Raw genomic sequence first — 14,826 nt, 5'->3', positions numbered from 1 at the left:
GTTAAGGGTGCTGGGAACTGTAGCTCAGTGAGGAGAAAACTACAGTTCTCAGGATTATTTGGGGGGGATGTTATTCCCCCATCTATTATCATATTTGAATCCTGCTTTATTTCATCCAAAGAGCTCTCTATTTTATTATCACAGCAACCCTATGAGCAAAGGAGGGACACTGACTGGCTGAAAGTGACACAGTAAGGAATTTGAACACTAGTCTCTTAAGTTCTTCATCCAGCCCATTCACGTTGTCTCTTTAGAGCTGCTTTACAAAGTTAAGCTTTTTGAAGGTGGCGTATAAATATGACAAAGGCACTATTATTAAATTTATTAAAATCAATTATTACATGCGTATCCAAGCTTTCCTGTAAAAGGAATTCAAGGCGGCCTATGTGGTTCTCCCTCTCTATTTAATCATCACAACAACCCTGTGAGGTGGGAAGGTAGGGAGGTGCAACACAGCTTGGCTCAAGGTCACCCAGTGCTCTTCATGGCTGTGTGGGGATTTGAAACCTGGTCTGGCGTGTCCTTTTCTGCCAATAACTACCAAGCCATAAGATTGCCAGTTTATTTTAACTGTCTCTTATGACCATTAGCTTCTGAACAACTGGAAATTCAACGGGTGCAACTCCTATCGGGCTAATGAGACCCACAGTGGGGAAGAAAACTTCAGAGCAAGTCCTTGCAGACAAAGAACTACATATCCCAGCAGTCACCGGAAGATTTTTTTAAAATAAAACATTAGTAGGCGCATGCGCATTGCACCCTTTCGGCCCTAAAGCCAGTATTTACAAACTGCGCCTCCCATCACGCAGCGCGCGCGGCACGAGTGGGTGCGCATGCGCTCTTCTTTTCCTTAACCTGACCCGGTCCCTCTGCCAAGGAGGCCGCCATTTTGTCCGCATCGCTTTGCTCGCGCAAAGGCTGCAACGATGCCCGAAGAGCCAGACCGAGATGTGTACCGCGCGCCGCCTTCTCGCACCCCTAAGACGGAGCTCACCAACCCGCTGTACTTGGTAGACCAGATATTTAGAGTCGTGGTCGACGCGCCGGTCACAGCCTGGAGGGGTGAGAAGGGGCGGGGCCAGGAGCTAAAGGGCGGAGTTAGAATGGGGAGGGAGGGAAGGGCTAGGGGCGGGGCCAGGAGTCAAGGGGCGGGGATTGGAACGGGGGCGGGGCTATAAGCACAAAGGGGTGGAAGTGTGGGGTGGGGCTAGGAACTAGGGGGTGGAGTTAGAGTGGGGCGGGTACTACAATCAGGAATGGAGTGAAGGGCTGGGGCGGGGCCAGGAACCAAGGGGCGTGGCTCTGAGGTAAGGGTTGGGGGCTAGAATGCATAGGAAGGGCCACAAGGGTGTGGGCTCCAAACCTGGGGGGGGGGGGTTGTCTACAAGGCAGGAGAAAAAAAATAGGGGTGCTGGGGGGGCTATATGAGTGTGTGCACTGCAGGGTTGGACCTGGGGTACAGCGAAGGCCTACAACAGGAGAGGCTAGGACCCCAGGTGATGCTATAGAACAGGATTTCCCAAACTTGGGTCTCCATCTGATTTCAGACTACAACTCCCATCATCCCAAGCTAGCAGGACCAGTGGTCAGGGATGATGGGGATTGTAGTAAAAAAAAAATGCTAGAGGCCCTAGTCTGTAAAACACTGGTCTATAAGTTTGGAAGGGCTGGGATGGTGCTAGAATGCAGGGGAGGGACCAAGAGAAAGCTGCAGGGCTAGAACAGGGGAGAAGCCAAATGCTAGGGAGGTTTTGCAAGTGGAGAAGGGGCTGAGTTGAGTAGAAGGAGGCTGGATGATGTTGAAGTCTGGGGTGGGGAACCGATAGTCCTCCGGATGTTGTTGGACACCCATTAGCTTCAGTCAGCATCCTAGAGACACAGCCTTTCTCAACCTGTGGGTCCCCAGATGTTGTAGGACTACAACTCTCATCACCCCTAGCTAGCAAGGCCAGAGCTCAGGGATGATGGGAGTTGTAGTCCAACAACATCTGGGGACCCACAGATTGAGAACTGCTGCTGGAGAGGCTTATCTTCCCCAGCACTTGGATAAGTGGAGTGCAAGTTGGAAGAGGGGTAGATTTTCTTCAATTCATCCTCCCCAACCTTGAGCCCCGGCCTAAATGTTTTGGGGAAACACCCTCCATCATCCCCAGCCTGTACTGTCAGTGGTCAAGGATTATGGGATTTGTAGTTCAGCAGGAAGACTTCTCTTATGAGAGCTCCCTGCAAGGCATAATTTTCCACGAGTTGACTCTGTCTTGGCTTCGTATTGCTTAAAAGACCTATTTCGTTTGAATCTTGAAAAGCATCTCTGGACATTTCACTCCTGCAGAATGGATAGAGCGCCAGCATGCAAAGAACAAGTTTTATTACTATCACCGGAACTTCCGCCGTGTGCCGGACTATACAGAGTGCTTGGAGGACGACTACATATGTTACTATGAAGCAGAGATGCAGTGGAAGAGAGATAAGTATGTCTTCTCTTTTTCGGAGGGTGGGTAGGATTGCAGTTCAGCTCTCCTGCCAAATGTTCTCTGCAGAGTTGGGAGGATGTTGCCTACAGTCTTCTAAGGATTGAATGGTTTGCAGTATTGTTATTTGACTTTCAGGATAGAAATAAGGATTGTTGGTTAGACAGTATCATCAGTGTATGTAGTGCTTGGGTCCCTGCCATAAGAAGCTTGCAGTTGGCCAGGAGCAGGAAACCTTGGGCCCAGAGGCCAAATGCGGCTGTCCAATCTTCTCTTTCTGGCCCTCAGGACTCTCTCCCCTGGCCACCACTCCCTTTTTAACCCTGTTCTGCAACCTCCAGTGTTTCTGCTTGGCTGGACACTGTTCTTGACCTCTGATAATGCCTCCTGCTTTCCTGGCTAGAGGGGTTTATGATTGTGTGTAGAAATTAGCCTACCATTCAAAAGTAAAAATTTGCATTCATTGCTCTGCCCATTTTTGTCTCTGGCCCCACAGTCTATCGGCATGTTGCCCTTAAGATGTTTGCCCAGAAGAGAATGCGGCCTTCAACCTGAAAAGATTCTCCACTCCTGCAGAAAACAGTTGTGGAGGCAGGAATAGGCTGAGAAATTATTCCCCTCAAGACTGATGTTTTTGTTTTCCCTAGATCAGAGGAGGCTAATTTGTGGCCCACCAGATGTGATTGTACTTCAGCTTCCAACAAACCCAGACATCCTAACCAACTTCCACCATCAATGATCTTTGCAGTCCAAAACATCTGGAGGGCACCATGTTATCAAAGTCTGGCCTAGTGCAGAGGTGGGCCTTGGTAATATGGTGCCCTGTGCAGGGACAAAATTTGACGCTGCCATCCCCCCAACCCAAATCCGCCTTCACTAAGCTGGGTAAGGGAGGTGCCAGGCTTTGGGAAGTAGGTGTGAAGCTCTCGCAGGATCCTAAAGTCCCTCCTTCCAACTTCTCAAAGCTAGGCAAATGCTAACTAGTTTCTGAGAAGGAGGAAGGACTATAGGACCCTGTCAGAGCCCTCATGCCTTCTTTCCAAAGCTCAGCATTCACTAGGCTTTGGGAAGGAAGCAGGAAGGTAGCCCCTTGGCCCCTGCTCTCTGTGCAGGGAAACCAATTGTGCTGCCCTGAATCCGCCTCTGCGTATTGGTTCTAAAGTCCACGTGGAAAATTTGAGTTGTGAAGAGGAGCTTGAAATAAATTACAGGGCAAGCCCTGCCAAAGAACTGGGAGGCAGTTCCGGACATAAGGGGTAGGAAGGGAGCAAGAGTGGGCTTGTTACAGAGAGGAGGAGACTTGAGAACAATAGAATTAAAAGAAGGAAAGTTGGAAGCAGGAATGTGGCTGCATATTAGATTGGGAGGGAGGCTGGGAAGTGGAGCGGACTATGGAGGGGTTTGTGGGACAATTAAAATAAGATAAAATAATCTTGTTGGACTGCTTGCATTATGTGTTTTTGATGTGTCATATGGACTTGGTGTAATTTTCTGTACAGAATTTCAATCCAGGGACTTAGGTAAAGTCTGTATTATTGCATTCTTCAAGTGTTTGTATCTCTCTCTTTCCACTCCCACAGGCTAGTTGATAGACAAATTGTGAGGATCATCCAGGAGAGAATGGGTGCTTGCAAGCAGCGGGAAGGACCCAGTTATTTGGAGAACTGTGCAGCAGAGTTACAGCACTTCAAAGAGGTGACCAAGGCCTATGACGACAGATGTGAGTCTATTAGTATATTGGGATTATTTCAAATTTACATCCCACTGTGAAAACAATCTGACTTAAAGGTCATGTTCCATCCTGAGCTCACACAGGTGGGATTGGGAAGCTGGTATGGAAGTCCACATCAGCACTTGGGGCAGCCTTGCCTCCCTGGTTCCTCCCAGATGTGCTTAGACTACAATTCACATGGGCCATGTTGGTAGAATTGAGAGTTCAGCTTCTGGTAGGAGGCATATTTTGCTGCTTTCCAAGTGGTTTCAAGACCTAGGGAGGCCTGGATGAGCTACTGTCCTGCAGAGGAGCAAAGATTCTTGCCTTACGAGTCGTGTTTTGGCTATGTGTGTACACATACAAAAATCCACAAAAGCTCAGCTTGACAGGAGTAGTAGTAGTCAAGACTCCTGCATTCACCTCTGTGCAGGACAGAGAAAGGCAGAGGGCAGAAAGAGACAAGGAAAGCACCAATCTTAAAGTAAATGACAGCGGAACTTGCTCTGAGCAGCAGGCCTAATGTTCTGATACTAGACTACCATTCAGTACAGCATTTTATTTTGCTGCTGTTTTTTCACTGTTTGGTTTCAAAATGCATTCTTGTTTTCTTTGTTGTTAAGTTCCTTTGATGTGATGGGGGGCAGAAAAGTGGCATACAAATAAAATGAACTGTTTACTTTTTGATGGCAAGTTAGCATGCTTAATATGTAATTCTGCAGTGGAAGTCTCCCCTTTTCTCTCAGATCATGATTGTTCTCCACTGTCATCCTAGATGGCGAACTTGGCGGCCTGGGAACTGCTCGCAAATGCTTAATGAAGCAGAAGCACCGGATGATTAAAGAAAGGAAGGAGGCCAAGGCAGCAGCTGAGGCACATTAAGTGTTCTGGTCGCTTTGGCCTGGGATTTGCGCTCCAAACAGACAAACTAGCGTGTGTCTGCAGATTAGACACTGTATGGATGGTAAATCAAGCATCATCTGTGCTGTTCTCTCAGAACTACTGTAAACATATACAAGGCAGACTCAGAATGTATAGTGGGAAGAAAATAAAGCTGTAAATGCAAAGATTGTCTTTGCTTTGTAAACATAACAGGAAGGAGAAATGGGATTAAGAGGAAACTAGTGGAGAGGGTTGAAAAATGGCAGGATGGGTTTGCCTTCTTGAATTATGGCTAGAAACTAAAAATTGCCTTTACAAGTCACTGACGCAAGTGGCTGGTACATAAGTTGCTTTTCTAGGTGCCTGGCTAACCACATACTGTATATGTACGTAAAGGGTTTAAGAGGTGTACTTCCACAGCAGACACTTCCAATAGAATTTTATGTAGTCTGCTGTGAAAGCACCAGCTTAGATGTGTTACTTTCCCAGTAACTGCAATTTGTTTTTTCTTTAGTAAACCCAACTATAGTCTTGTCTTATGGGAACCAGGCAGAGGGTCTTCTCAGTTGTGGCACTCGCCCTATGGAACACCCTCCGATCAGATGTCAAGGAAATAAACTGACTTTTAGAAGACACCTGAAGGCAGCCCTGTTTAGGAAAGTTTTTAATGACTGATGTTTTAATGTACTTTAACTATTTTGTTGGTAGCCGCCCAGAGTGGCTGGGGAAATCCAGCCAGATGGGTGGGGTAAAAGGAAAATTATTATTTATTGGGCAGTGTAGTTCTGGTCAGTCCAAATGGTCAGAGCACTGGACTGCTCTTGTAGATTAGGAATGATGGAGATTATGCCATTTGTAATTTTTAAAAACTAAAACAGAGTAAAAATGGGTAAGGTAGATCGCTGGATCCAGCTTTGATGCAATTGTTTAAATTGTCTTCCATTATTAAGCCATTTGCAGCCTTTGCAAAAAAGCCTTCGGGGGTGGGGGTTATGGGAGTTGTGGGCCAAACACCAGCAGGGTACCAGGTAGGCTATTAAATTACTGCTCTTCGAGTTTGTAGCTCTCTGCAAGTTAACGTACTGTGGCTTTTAAGATCCTGTACATAGTTCTCCAAACTCCAGTTAGTAAATGTTGATCTAGAAAAAAAAGACATTCCTCCACCACCAAGGGATAACCCATACCCCATGGCCTTGAGAAGACTGAGCATTAAACCCTACATTAAAACAGACTGGAATTTAAAAGCTGGTTGGACACCACCTTCCAACAACTCCTGCAGCCAAGCTGGTGCCAAATGTATTGCTCCGCTTTCCTTTTGACCACATCAGTGAGGCTGAGGGGGAGCACTGTCATCTGTGCAGCCCAGGACCTCCATAAACCCTACCCAGGCTTGCACCCTGCAGAGGTCACGTGTGTTAACACAGCAAAAATGTGGTAGGCAGCAGTTTCTCTACAGCCACAGCAGGCACTGTGACTCCCCAGTGGTTTGATTTCATCCCCAGAAGTGTACTCCATTCTCTCAAGTCAGACTGAGGCAACAAGTCTTTCTGAGCATGCACCCCCCCAATGCTGTTCAATGCAACTCTACTGGATGTGACTTTTACCCAGATCTTTTGGGGAAGAATATGCACACAGCACTTGTTCAAAAATCCAAATGGGCCTGTGTTCTTACAAAGGGTGGCAATATCCTTTTTCCCAATGGCTATAGCTACACATGAGGAAATCCCACCCCCAGAAAAGATGTGGGTTACCGAACAGTCTTGCTCAGCCACTGAAATGAATTGACCGGCTAGTCATGTCCATTAATTTCAAGTCTACTCAGAGCATGACTAATAATGGGATACAATCCTGTAAGGCAGTAAATCCCCTTTAATGCTGTTCAAGAGCTCCTAAAATATCAATGTCATATGCTAGGTCCAACCTATACTGGGCACTTGCTAGCACTATAATTAAAAGATCAGACATTCAAGTAAGATAAAGCTACTAATGGCAATGTTCTATCTTCACTAAAGACAGGATGCCTCTGAATGCCACTTATGAAAAGTGTTGTTGTACCCAGGTTCTGCTTGGCAAGCTTGCCAACCGGCTTCTACAAGAACAGGATGCTGCACTAGATGAGCTCTTTTGGCCTGATCCAGCAGCCACACTTTATGTTCTTTTATTTCCTCTGGAGGCACCAACGTCCTATAACCCATCCAACAACAAACACTACACACAATCTGCGAGACTGGTTTAAAAATCACACTTGGTCACTTTATTTTAAAGGACATCTTTTAGGTAGTTGCCACAGCAGCTGCTTGGGTCCTCTGCACAGACACTCTGGTAGCGTGAGTCTTTGCAAGATGATCAGTGAACTCCTGCAGGGAAAGGCAAAGAGACCATGAACGTACAAATTGTTTCTGAACCTCATTCACCCCAGGTAATCTTTTGAAGTGGTCAAACCTGCTAACTGCAGCTTGACCTGATGGCAGCAGCTATATTCTGTTAAACACAGCCCTCAAAAGAATTGAAATGCTGGTTCTTATATGGATTCATGATTAATAATGTACCCCCACCCCTGCCTATGAGCACAGGTTCATGAAATAAAGCTAATTCCCAAAGACATCTTAAATGCATGTTACAGCTCTCAAGGCTGCTCTTACCTGATAAGGTGACTTGGTGAACACAGTCTCTTTCCACAGATCAGGGGTAAGGTAACTATAGGTCTTTGAGATGGCATCAAAGGTGGCCTTGGCTACAGAAAAAGAAAGATCATACATGGTCACCAATGTACACAAAACTGAGCTGGCAGCACCAAAACCAGTTGTTGCTACTGGAAAAATATAATTGCCTTGTTGAGTATGAAAAGGAACAGGGAGACTATTTCATTGAATCTCACTGCCGTGCAAACAAACTCATTCGCTTTCCCTCTCGAAAAACGACAGTTGCACCACTTGGACCAGGTACAACTGAGCAGAGCGGAGAGAGTTTTACCAAAACACATCCCAAAAGGCAGTACTTACTCTGTGTGTGTCTGAAAACGTATACACAAAAAGTATAGCTGCACCTCAACCAGGTGCCCTCCAGATTTTTAGACTACAGCTTCCATCAGTCCCAACAGGAAGGTACAAAGTTGGCAAAGGCTGGAGTATTTCTCACCTCTTAACCAAAAGTCCTAGAGAAATTGGCAGCTTGCCAGACTTTACTTCCTTCTGGCCCATGATGCCTACTGCTGCCCTTTACATGAATTACTTGCAACAGTTACACAATCTATTGCACTGCACTGTCATTTTTCAAGACAGGACCAAGTAAATTGAGAAGTATAGAAACGTACCAAAGTTGCCCAAGGTGGCAGTGCAGCCCCTCGCTGATGTGTAACAGTCGTCAATACCAGCCATCATCAGCAATTTTTTGGGAACTGGGGCAGACACAATTCCAGTACCACGTGGCGCAGGGATGAGACGCACAAGTACGGAGCCACACCGACCTGTTACCTAAACAAACACAAGTTTCACACAGTAAGAAACTGGCATGGATATTTTAATGTCAATAAGCCTAGTTTGAAGTCCCAAGCCCTGGTTTAGCAAAGTGTCAAACGTTACCTTGCAAGGTACAGTGTGCGGCTTGCCGATCTTGTTCCCCCAGTAGCCTCTCCTCACGGGCACAATGGACAGCTTCGCAAGAATGATGGCCCCACGGATGGCGGTGGCAACTTCCTTGGAGCACTTGACCCCAAGACCAACGTGACCATTGTAGTCACCAATCGCCACAAAGGCCTGAAAAGGAAGACGAGAGAAGCCTCATCAGGGCTGCAGCTAAAATCCACACATCCCTTAACCATAGCACAGAAGCCTCAGCAGAACATGCCAGTGTTAAACAGGCATTCCTGAGGAACACAGGCACCCTGATCATGTCAACTTAAAACAGGATGTGCATGTCAATTCATCTGTTTAGAATCCACTTCTATTTATCTGCCTTCCTCAACTTGGCGCCCTCCAGATGTTTTGGACTACAACTCACATCAGCCCAAACAGTGGCAATTATGGGAGTTTTAGTCCAGCAACAAATTGGGAGCCCAATTTTAGCCAACCCTGTGAGATGATTCGAGGCGGCTGCCCTCTGCAGGATTAATTGCTCTGGCTTTGCCTCTTACCAATCAGCCTCTGCCGTTGGCTGTCAATTCTCTAGCATCTCTACATCATATGCGATTGGCTCAGAGATTTGGCAAGGCAGACGCAAACAGGTAAGTAGTTCATTCATAAATGTAAAAGAGCAAGCTCTGTCAACGGTAAGTGTGCTCCTGCCCTGGCCCAAAACTAACACACTTCAGGGCCAGACTGAATGTGTCTCCAAGAAAACAATTTTTGGGGTGAATTTCTGCTGTAAAGGTTGCCTGAGCCCAATTGAAAATAGACAGATCAATTTCTAGAATTCATATGGATGCAAAACGTTACCTTGAACCTGGTGCGCTGACCAGCCCGGGTTTGTTTCTGAACAGGCATGATCTTCAAAACCTCATCCTTCAGGGATGAGCCCAGGAAAAAGTCAATGATTTCAGACTCCTGTGAAGGCAACATTAACTGATCAGTTCTCTAGCAGTAAGCATAAATTAATCACAAAGTTTGCTGTGTTAAAACAAGGATATGTCTCAGGAGAAGAACTGCATCTGGCTAGTTGGCCAGATCCAGACTTCTTCCATACCCCATTGTGATAAGTAGGCAAGGTTCACCTGTCAAGAATCTGACACAAAATGCAGTATTTTCCTTTGCCCATGTGATCCGAAAGGAAAGATTTCCTTGCAGTGCTTGCTTTAAGTGCCCAACAGTTGATCAGTGCTGACACAAAATGCAGTATTTTCCTTTGCCCATGTGATCCGAAAGGAAAGATTTCCTTACAGTGCTTGCTTTAAGTGCCCAACAGTTGATCAGTGCTGAGCAGCTGATATTGTTCAAGGAACAATTGGGAGAATACTTTAAGGCTCCAATTGTTCCTTTGCAACCCTGCCACGTATGATGTCCCCAGAGACCCACAAGGAGAGCATTACGGCAACAGACCTCTGCTGTTGCTGTTCCCCAGCTGCTGATATTCAATGGCATAGCAGTAGCTCTGAACACAAGATGACTTCAGACAGCCATCATGGAGAGCCACCACCAACTGACCTCTTCTCCTTAGGGGAAAAGAGACAGCACCTGCCTTTTATGCAGGTCCTGGATTCATTCCTCAGAATGTCCGGGTTGTGTCTGAGAATGCCTCATGCATTAACCTTGGATGGTTGCTGCCACTCAATGTAGAGACAATACTGAACTAGATAGACCAATGATCTGACTTTAAAAAAAAATCTAATCAAACAATCTTGTGACAGTGAATTTCATCAATTATACATAGTGTGAAAAAGTATTTTCTTTTGACTGCATGGAATTTTCTGCTAATCAGTTTCATGGACAGCTACTGCCCAAAACCCCTCCTCTTGGTAAACTTTACCAATGGAAAAACACTGTGAATCGTTCTCAGTCCTGAGAAACCCTACAGAGCCCTTAACATAGAGGAAATACCTTGATTGGAAGGGAGAAAAGATAAATCTCCTCCAGAGACTTGATTTTCATGTCCTTTACTAGGCGACCAAGTTTGGTGACTGGAATCCACTGGGGGGGGGGGAATGAAAGGTAATCAGTTCAAGCTGCTCAAACACTGTACATTGATCTTTATTCCATATATACAAGAAACACTGACTGCAGCCTTAGCCACCCTAACAGAAAAGTAACTACAATGTCAATCTTTTCCACAGAAAAGCTACGGGTAGAATTTGCTGTTAAAAAATGGGTATACAGAAGATTTTCGTCTATTTGAATATAATCTATCAGCTCTGCTAATTTTCTATTTGTTTTTTTTAAAAAATGCAGTTCATTCAAAAATAGCACCTCTCATCTGCTTTCTAGGAGTAGTCTGCCCCTACCATAATTTTCTTCTGCATACTTAAGAGCTGAGCCCTTGTTTGCCAGAGCTTTTTTGAAAAACTGAGGAAGCAGATTTAGTAAAACAATTTGATCATGGCGCTGGACATGGTTGAAACCCTAGCAACTCTAAAACCAAACCCATCTAAGGAAAGTTTCCATTTCTTAAAAGTTTGCTCAAAAAACGTGAGCATCCCATGCTGGAAAGAGGCTGCTGGGAGTTGTAGTTCAAACACCTGTAGGGCACCAAAAAGGTGACTTTAACTCACTTCTTTGTCTTCAGCTTTGCCCCGAGCTCCACGCCCTCGGCCACGCCCCCTGCCACGGCCTCTCCCACGCCCTCGGCCTCCACTGCCAAAGCCTCCTCGGAAGCCTCCCCTGGCAGCAGCTCCTCCACCTGCAGCAGCTCCAGCTCCCCCTGCCCCTCCCGCAGCACCGGCGTCGTCCGCCATTTGCTGTAGAAACAAAACACATCAAACTTTTTAGTGCATTAAACTCATGACATAATGGACAGTGACAGATATTGTGTTGGAACGGCAACAAAAACAGTAGGGAAAATTGTTTCTACCCTCAAGTAGCAAATGAAACCATATAGATGTGATCACATTTCAAAGTAGATACAGGTTGCTGACCAAAGCACATTTTAGGAATCAGCAGCCCTAGGCAGTGACAGAAATGTGTCAAAATTCACAAGCACCAATGCCAAGAAAATTAAGATGCCCTAGATTTTCCCAGGTAGTTCCCATTTCATGGTTTCTTTTCAAAACGTTAAATTAATCACTACATATAAGAACCATTTAAAGGGGGAGGGAGATGTACACCTGTCAATGAACTTATATCCCACCTTCTTGATCCCACGTTAAACCCACCAAATCCACCAACACAGTCCATAAAGCAGTTTGCACAATCAGAAAAACAAGAATAAGTAGCATGATGGCTACCACAGACCTTTAAAACAAAGTCTTGCTGTCTTCTAATGATCAACATTCCATAGCAACTTCACTCCCATTAGGGAGAAACCCCAAACCCTTCTCTAATTAGGCCATCCCCAAATTTCAACTTGGATGAGATGAACTTTTGTCATTCTGCTAGTCAACTCCCACCTCCTACCCAACTAGTTCCTTTCAGATGATCTACAATGAAACTTTTCACTCATTCATCAAGCAGCAACATCAAGGGGGCCAGATACAGATTGCCAGTACCACTTCAGGCCGCACATTTCAATGGCTAAATCCTTTCCCCCTTGATATACTGTACTTCTAAATGCAAGAATGTACTGTATATATTTATTGCTTCTGGAGAGGCTCAATCTCAACGTACGTTCTGAGATGCTAAAATCTAATAAAAGGTTTCTGATCCATGTTGAACTGGGCCTCTGATTTGCCCATAACCCCATCACTATCCGAGGAAGAAAAAAAAACCCAAATCCCTTCCTCCCCATGAGACGGGTACTGCTCCTAATCCCCATCGCGGTGGGCTTGCCTAAACTCCGGGCTCCCAGCCCCCCGATGGCGACGGATTCAGCAACCTCCCCAGCCCCAAAAGAAACATGGCACAACTTACGTGTTCTCGACTAGAAGGCCGAAACCGCGCGGCGAGGCCTATTTATATGCCGCGCATCTCGCGAGAACTACTTCCTCGAGCGATACATACATGTTTCTCCGCCCCGCCCTTAACTAGAGCTAATGCGCAGCCGTAAGAGGCTTGTTATGTGTTATGCTGGAGGAGGGAGCCCCGGATCGAGCATGATTAAAAACCCAGGTTTATAAAAGTTAAGACGGGAGGAAGGAAGTTGCAGTTTCGCAGGCCCAAGGTAGGTGGAGGGCATGTAGCGGGAACGGGAGAAGGGGAGGAGATGTGGTGTTTCAAATTGTATGGAAAAAGCAAGTTGTCGGTTACATTTATTTAGCTAAAAAATTGCCCTAAGAAGTTACGATTTTGCTGCTTTTAGGTTAAGTACTAAATCTCCCAGCATGCTCCTCGGCAGTTGGCCGTTGGGGCAGCTAGGCTTGGGGCGCGAGGGATGCTGGGATGTGTAGTTGCTTGCCACGCGCCTTTTTCTCGCTGTCGGCTCTGGAGGATCTTTCCCTCCACCGGGAGTTGAGGGCCGAAATTTGGTCTCCGAGCTAATGCGGGTACATTTGCACTGTTGCACGTCGGACTATGCAGCTTTCCGACCGGTGCACACGAGAATAGTGGAACGTCTGCCGCGAGACCAGCAGACCCTTATTTTCTGTCTCCACTTCAAAACAATTGTGGAAGCTAAAAGGAAAACTCACAAGCAACTTCGTTATCAACTCTTAGGGCGGCAAACATCTAAATGTTGAAAATGTACCAATAAAAAATGCTTTTATTGAATTTTTGCACCTCCCTTAATGTAGGGAGGGACTTGCCATTAATTCGGGTGCCATTTCACGAGCTAAGCTGAACCTAGTTGGGGGTGATTACATAAAAGTGAAACTAGGAGGATGGATGCACCAAGGGCAGTTGATATATTGGAAGCCCTATGTGAGCTTCCTTTGAAAGAAGACCCACTAAATTCCATAGCGCTGCATGGCTCTCCCATTCCTCATTCCCAGCTTGAAACAGTTTAGTTCTGAGTGCTAGAAAACTCAGTAGGTGTTTACATTACTTTGGGTTCTGTATTGTGCCAACAGGTTGTTAGGGCACTGTCTGAAAATCATCCCTGGCCTCTTCCAGTGGCCTTGGGTGAGATAACGGTGCGTAAAGCAAAGGGAGCATTAAGCTTATTGCCCATCAGCTCAACGTGTTGGGCAATGAAACCCATGCTCCTATATGTCCCACGAGCAGAAGGATCCATGCAATAGATGTTATTTGTTGCATTGTGGAATTGCTTTGAGATTATTCATAGCACGTGATCCATAAATGAAACCAATAAAAATATGCTATGTTGAAGGAAGGCATACAGTACTACAAAATCAAACCAGAGTGCTAACTTGTCTTCTTTTTCTACAGGCCCCATCTGCATTGGCGTGCTACTGGTTTCTGAAGATCTACCTTTTTACACACAAGTGTTCCCTTCATCTCACAACCCAAGACTCCTGTTTTAATTGCTTTGTTTTAATGGAATTGTTTTTTTTTTTTTGCATATTTTAATTATGAATGTCTTATATGTTAACATTGGGGAATTGTGGGGTTTTTTTTGCATATTTTAATTATGAATGTTTTATTTGTTAACATTGGGGAATTGTGGTTTATTTTGCATATTTTAATTATGAATGTTTTATATGTTAACGCTGGGGGTCATAAGTTCTTATACTTGTACAATGCTTAGGGTCCTATTTTGGCAGCCTGCAGCAGAATCTTAGAAGTCTATACACCTTACACTTCGAAAGAAGATGGTCGGTGTGTGGCCCACAATTGCCAACAGCAATGGTGGCAGGCTTCAAAGTGAAGAAAATTAGCCATTTCTTGTTCGCAAAGTCATTTTTGACTGACCCTGCTTGGAGTGATGTTGGAATATGTATGTGCTTTTTTGTTTGCCCAGAAAATGTTAGTTTGGGGCATATAGTATGCTGGCTTTAGATCACAAGACAGATGTAATAAACATTGTTTTTTATACGTATTGTGTGTACTTCTTGATCACGTGTGAGTGTCTGAATAGGAGAGAGAAGCAGGGTGAACTTTCTGTAAATAAAATGCAGCAAAAGTATGAATACACTTCTTGGATTTGGGGCTTTTAGATAATACAACTGTAGCATTTTAAAGGGAACACTTCTGGATTGTGCTGCCTGATCAGGTGGGGAATCATTTTTAGGCTGAAGATGTCATTCCTTTCACGTCTGTTTATACACACACCCCTCTCCTCCAG

General features: G+C 45.4%; 2 protein-coding genes and 1 long non-coding RNA gene across 3 annotated transcripts; 2 read left to right on the top strand and 1 right to left on the bottom strand.

Moving 5' to 3' along the window:
* The first annotated feature begins 852 nt into the window (after positions 1 to 852).
* NDUFB10 (NADH:ubiquinone oxidoreductase subunit B10) lies at positions 853 to 5,249 on the top strand. Its single transcript, XM_082199478.1, has 4 exons — positions 853 to 1,062; positions 2,333 to 2,471; positions 4,052 to 4,191; positions 4,958 to 5,249. The coding sequence occupies exons 1-4, from the start codon at positions 927 to 929 to the stop codon at positions 5,062 to 5,064; spliced, it is 522 nt and encodes a 173-aa protein (XP_082055604.1). The 5' UTR covers positions 853 to 926; the 3' UTR covers positions 5,065 to 5,249.
* A 2,043-nt stretch (positions 5,250 to 7,292) lies between these two features.
* Positions 7,293 to 11,468, bottom strand: RPS2 (ribosomal protein S2). Its single transcript, XM_082199543.1, has 7 exons — positions 11,264 to 11,468; positions 10,596 to 10,685; positions 9,498 to 9,605; positions 8,646 to 8,819; positions 8,378 to 8,537; positions 7,707 to 7,798; positions 7,293 to 7,421 (listed from the first exon to the last, which is right to left on the bottom strand). The coding sequence occupies exons 1-7, from the start codon at positions 11,444 to 11,446 to the stop codon at positions 7,338 to 7,340; spliced, it is 891 nt and encodes a 296-aa protein (XP_082055669.1). The 5' UTR covers positions 11,447 to 11,468; the 3' UTR covers positions 7,293 to 7,337.
* Positions 11,469 to 12,563: 1,095 nt separating this feature from the next.
* On the top strand, positions 12,564 to 14,572 carry LOC309518942. Its single transcript, XR_014213653.1, has 3 exons — positions 12,564 to 12,807; positions 13,971 to 14,150; positions 14,266 to 14,572. It is a non-coding gene; the product is annotated as an uncharacterized lncRNA (long non-coding RNA).
* The last annotated feature ends 254 nt before the right edge of the window (positions 14,573 to 14,826 follow it).

This window comes from Podarcis vaucheri (genome assembly GCF_965113315.1).
Source record: "Podarcis vaucheri genome assembly, chromosome: 14".
Lineage (NCBI taxonomy): Eukaryota > Metazoa > Chordata > Lepidosauria > Squamata > Lacertidae > Podarcis > Podarcis vaucheri.
The sequence above is the reverse complement of the archived record's forward strand: the minus strand, read 5'-3'. Positions and strand labels throughout refer to the sequence as shown.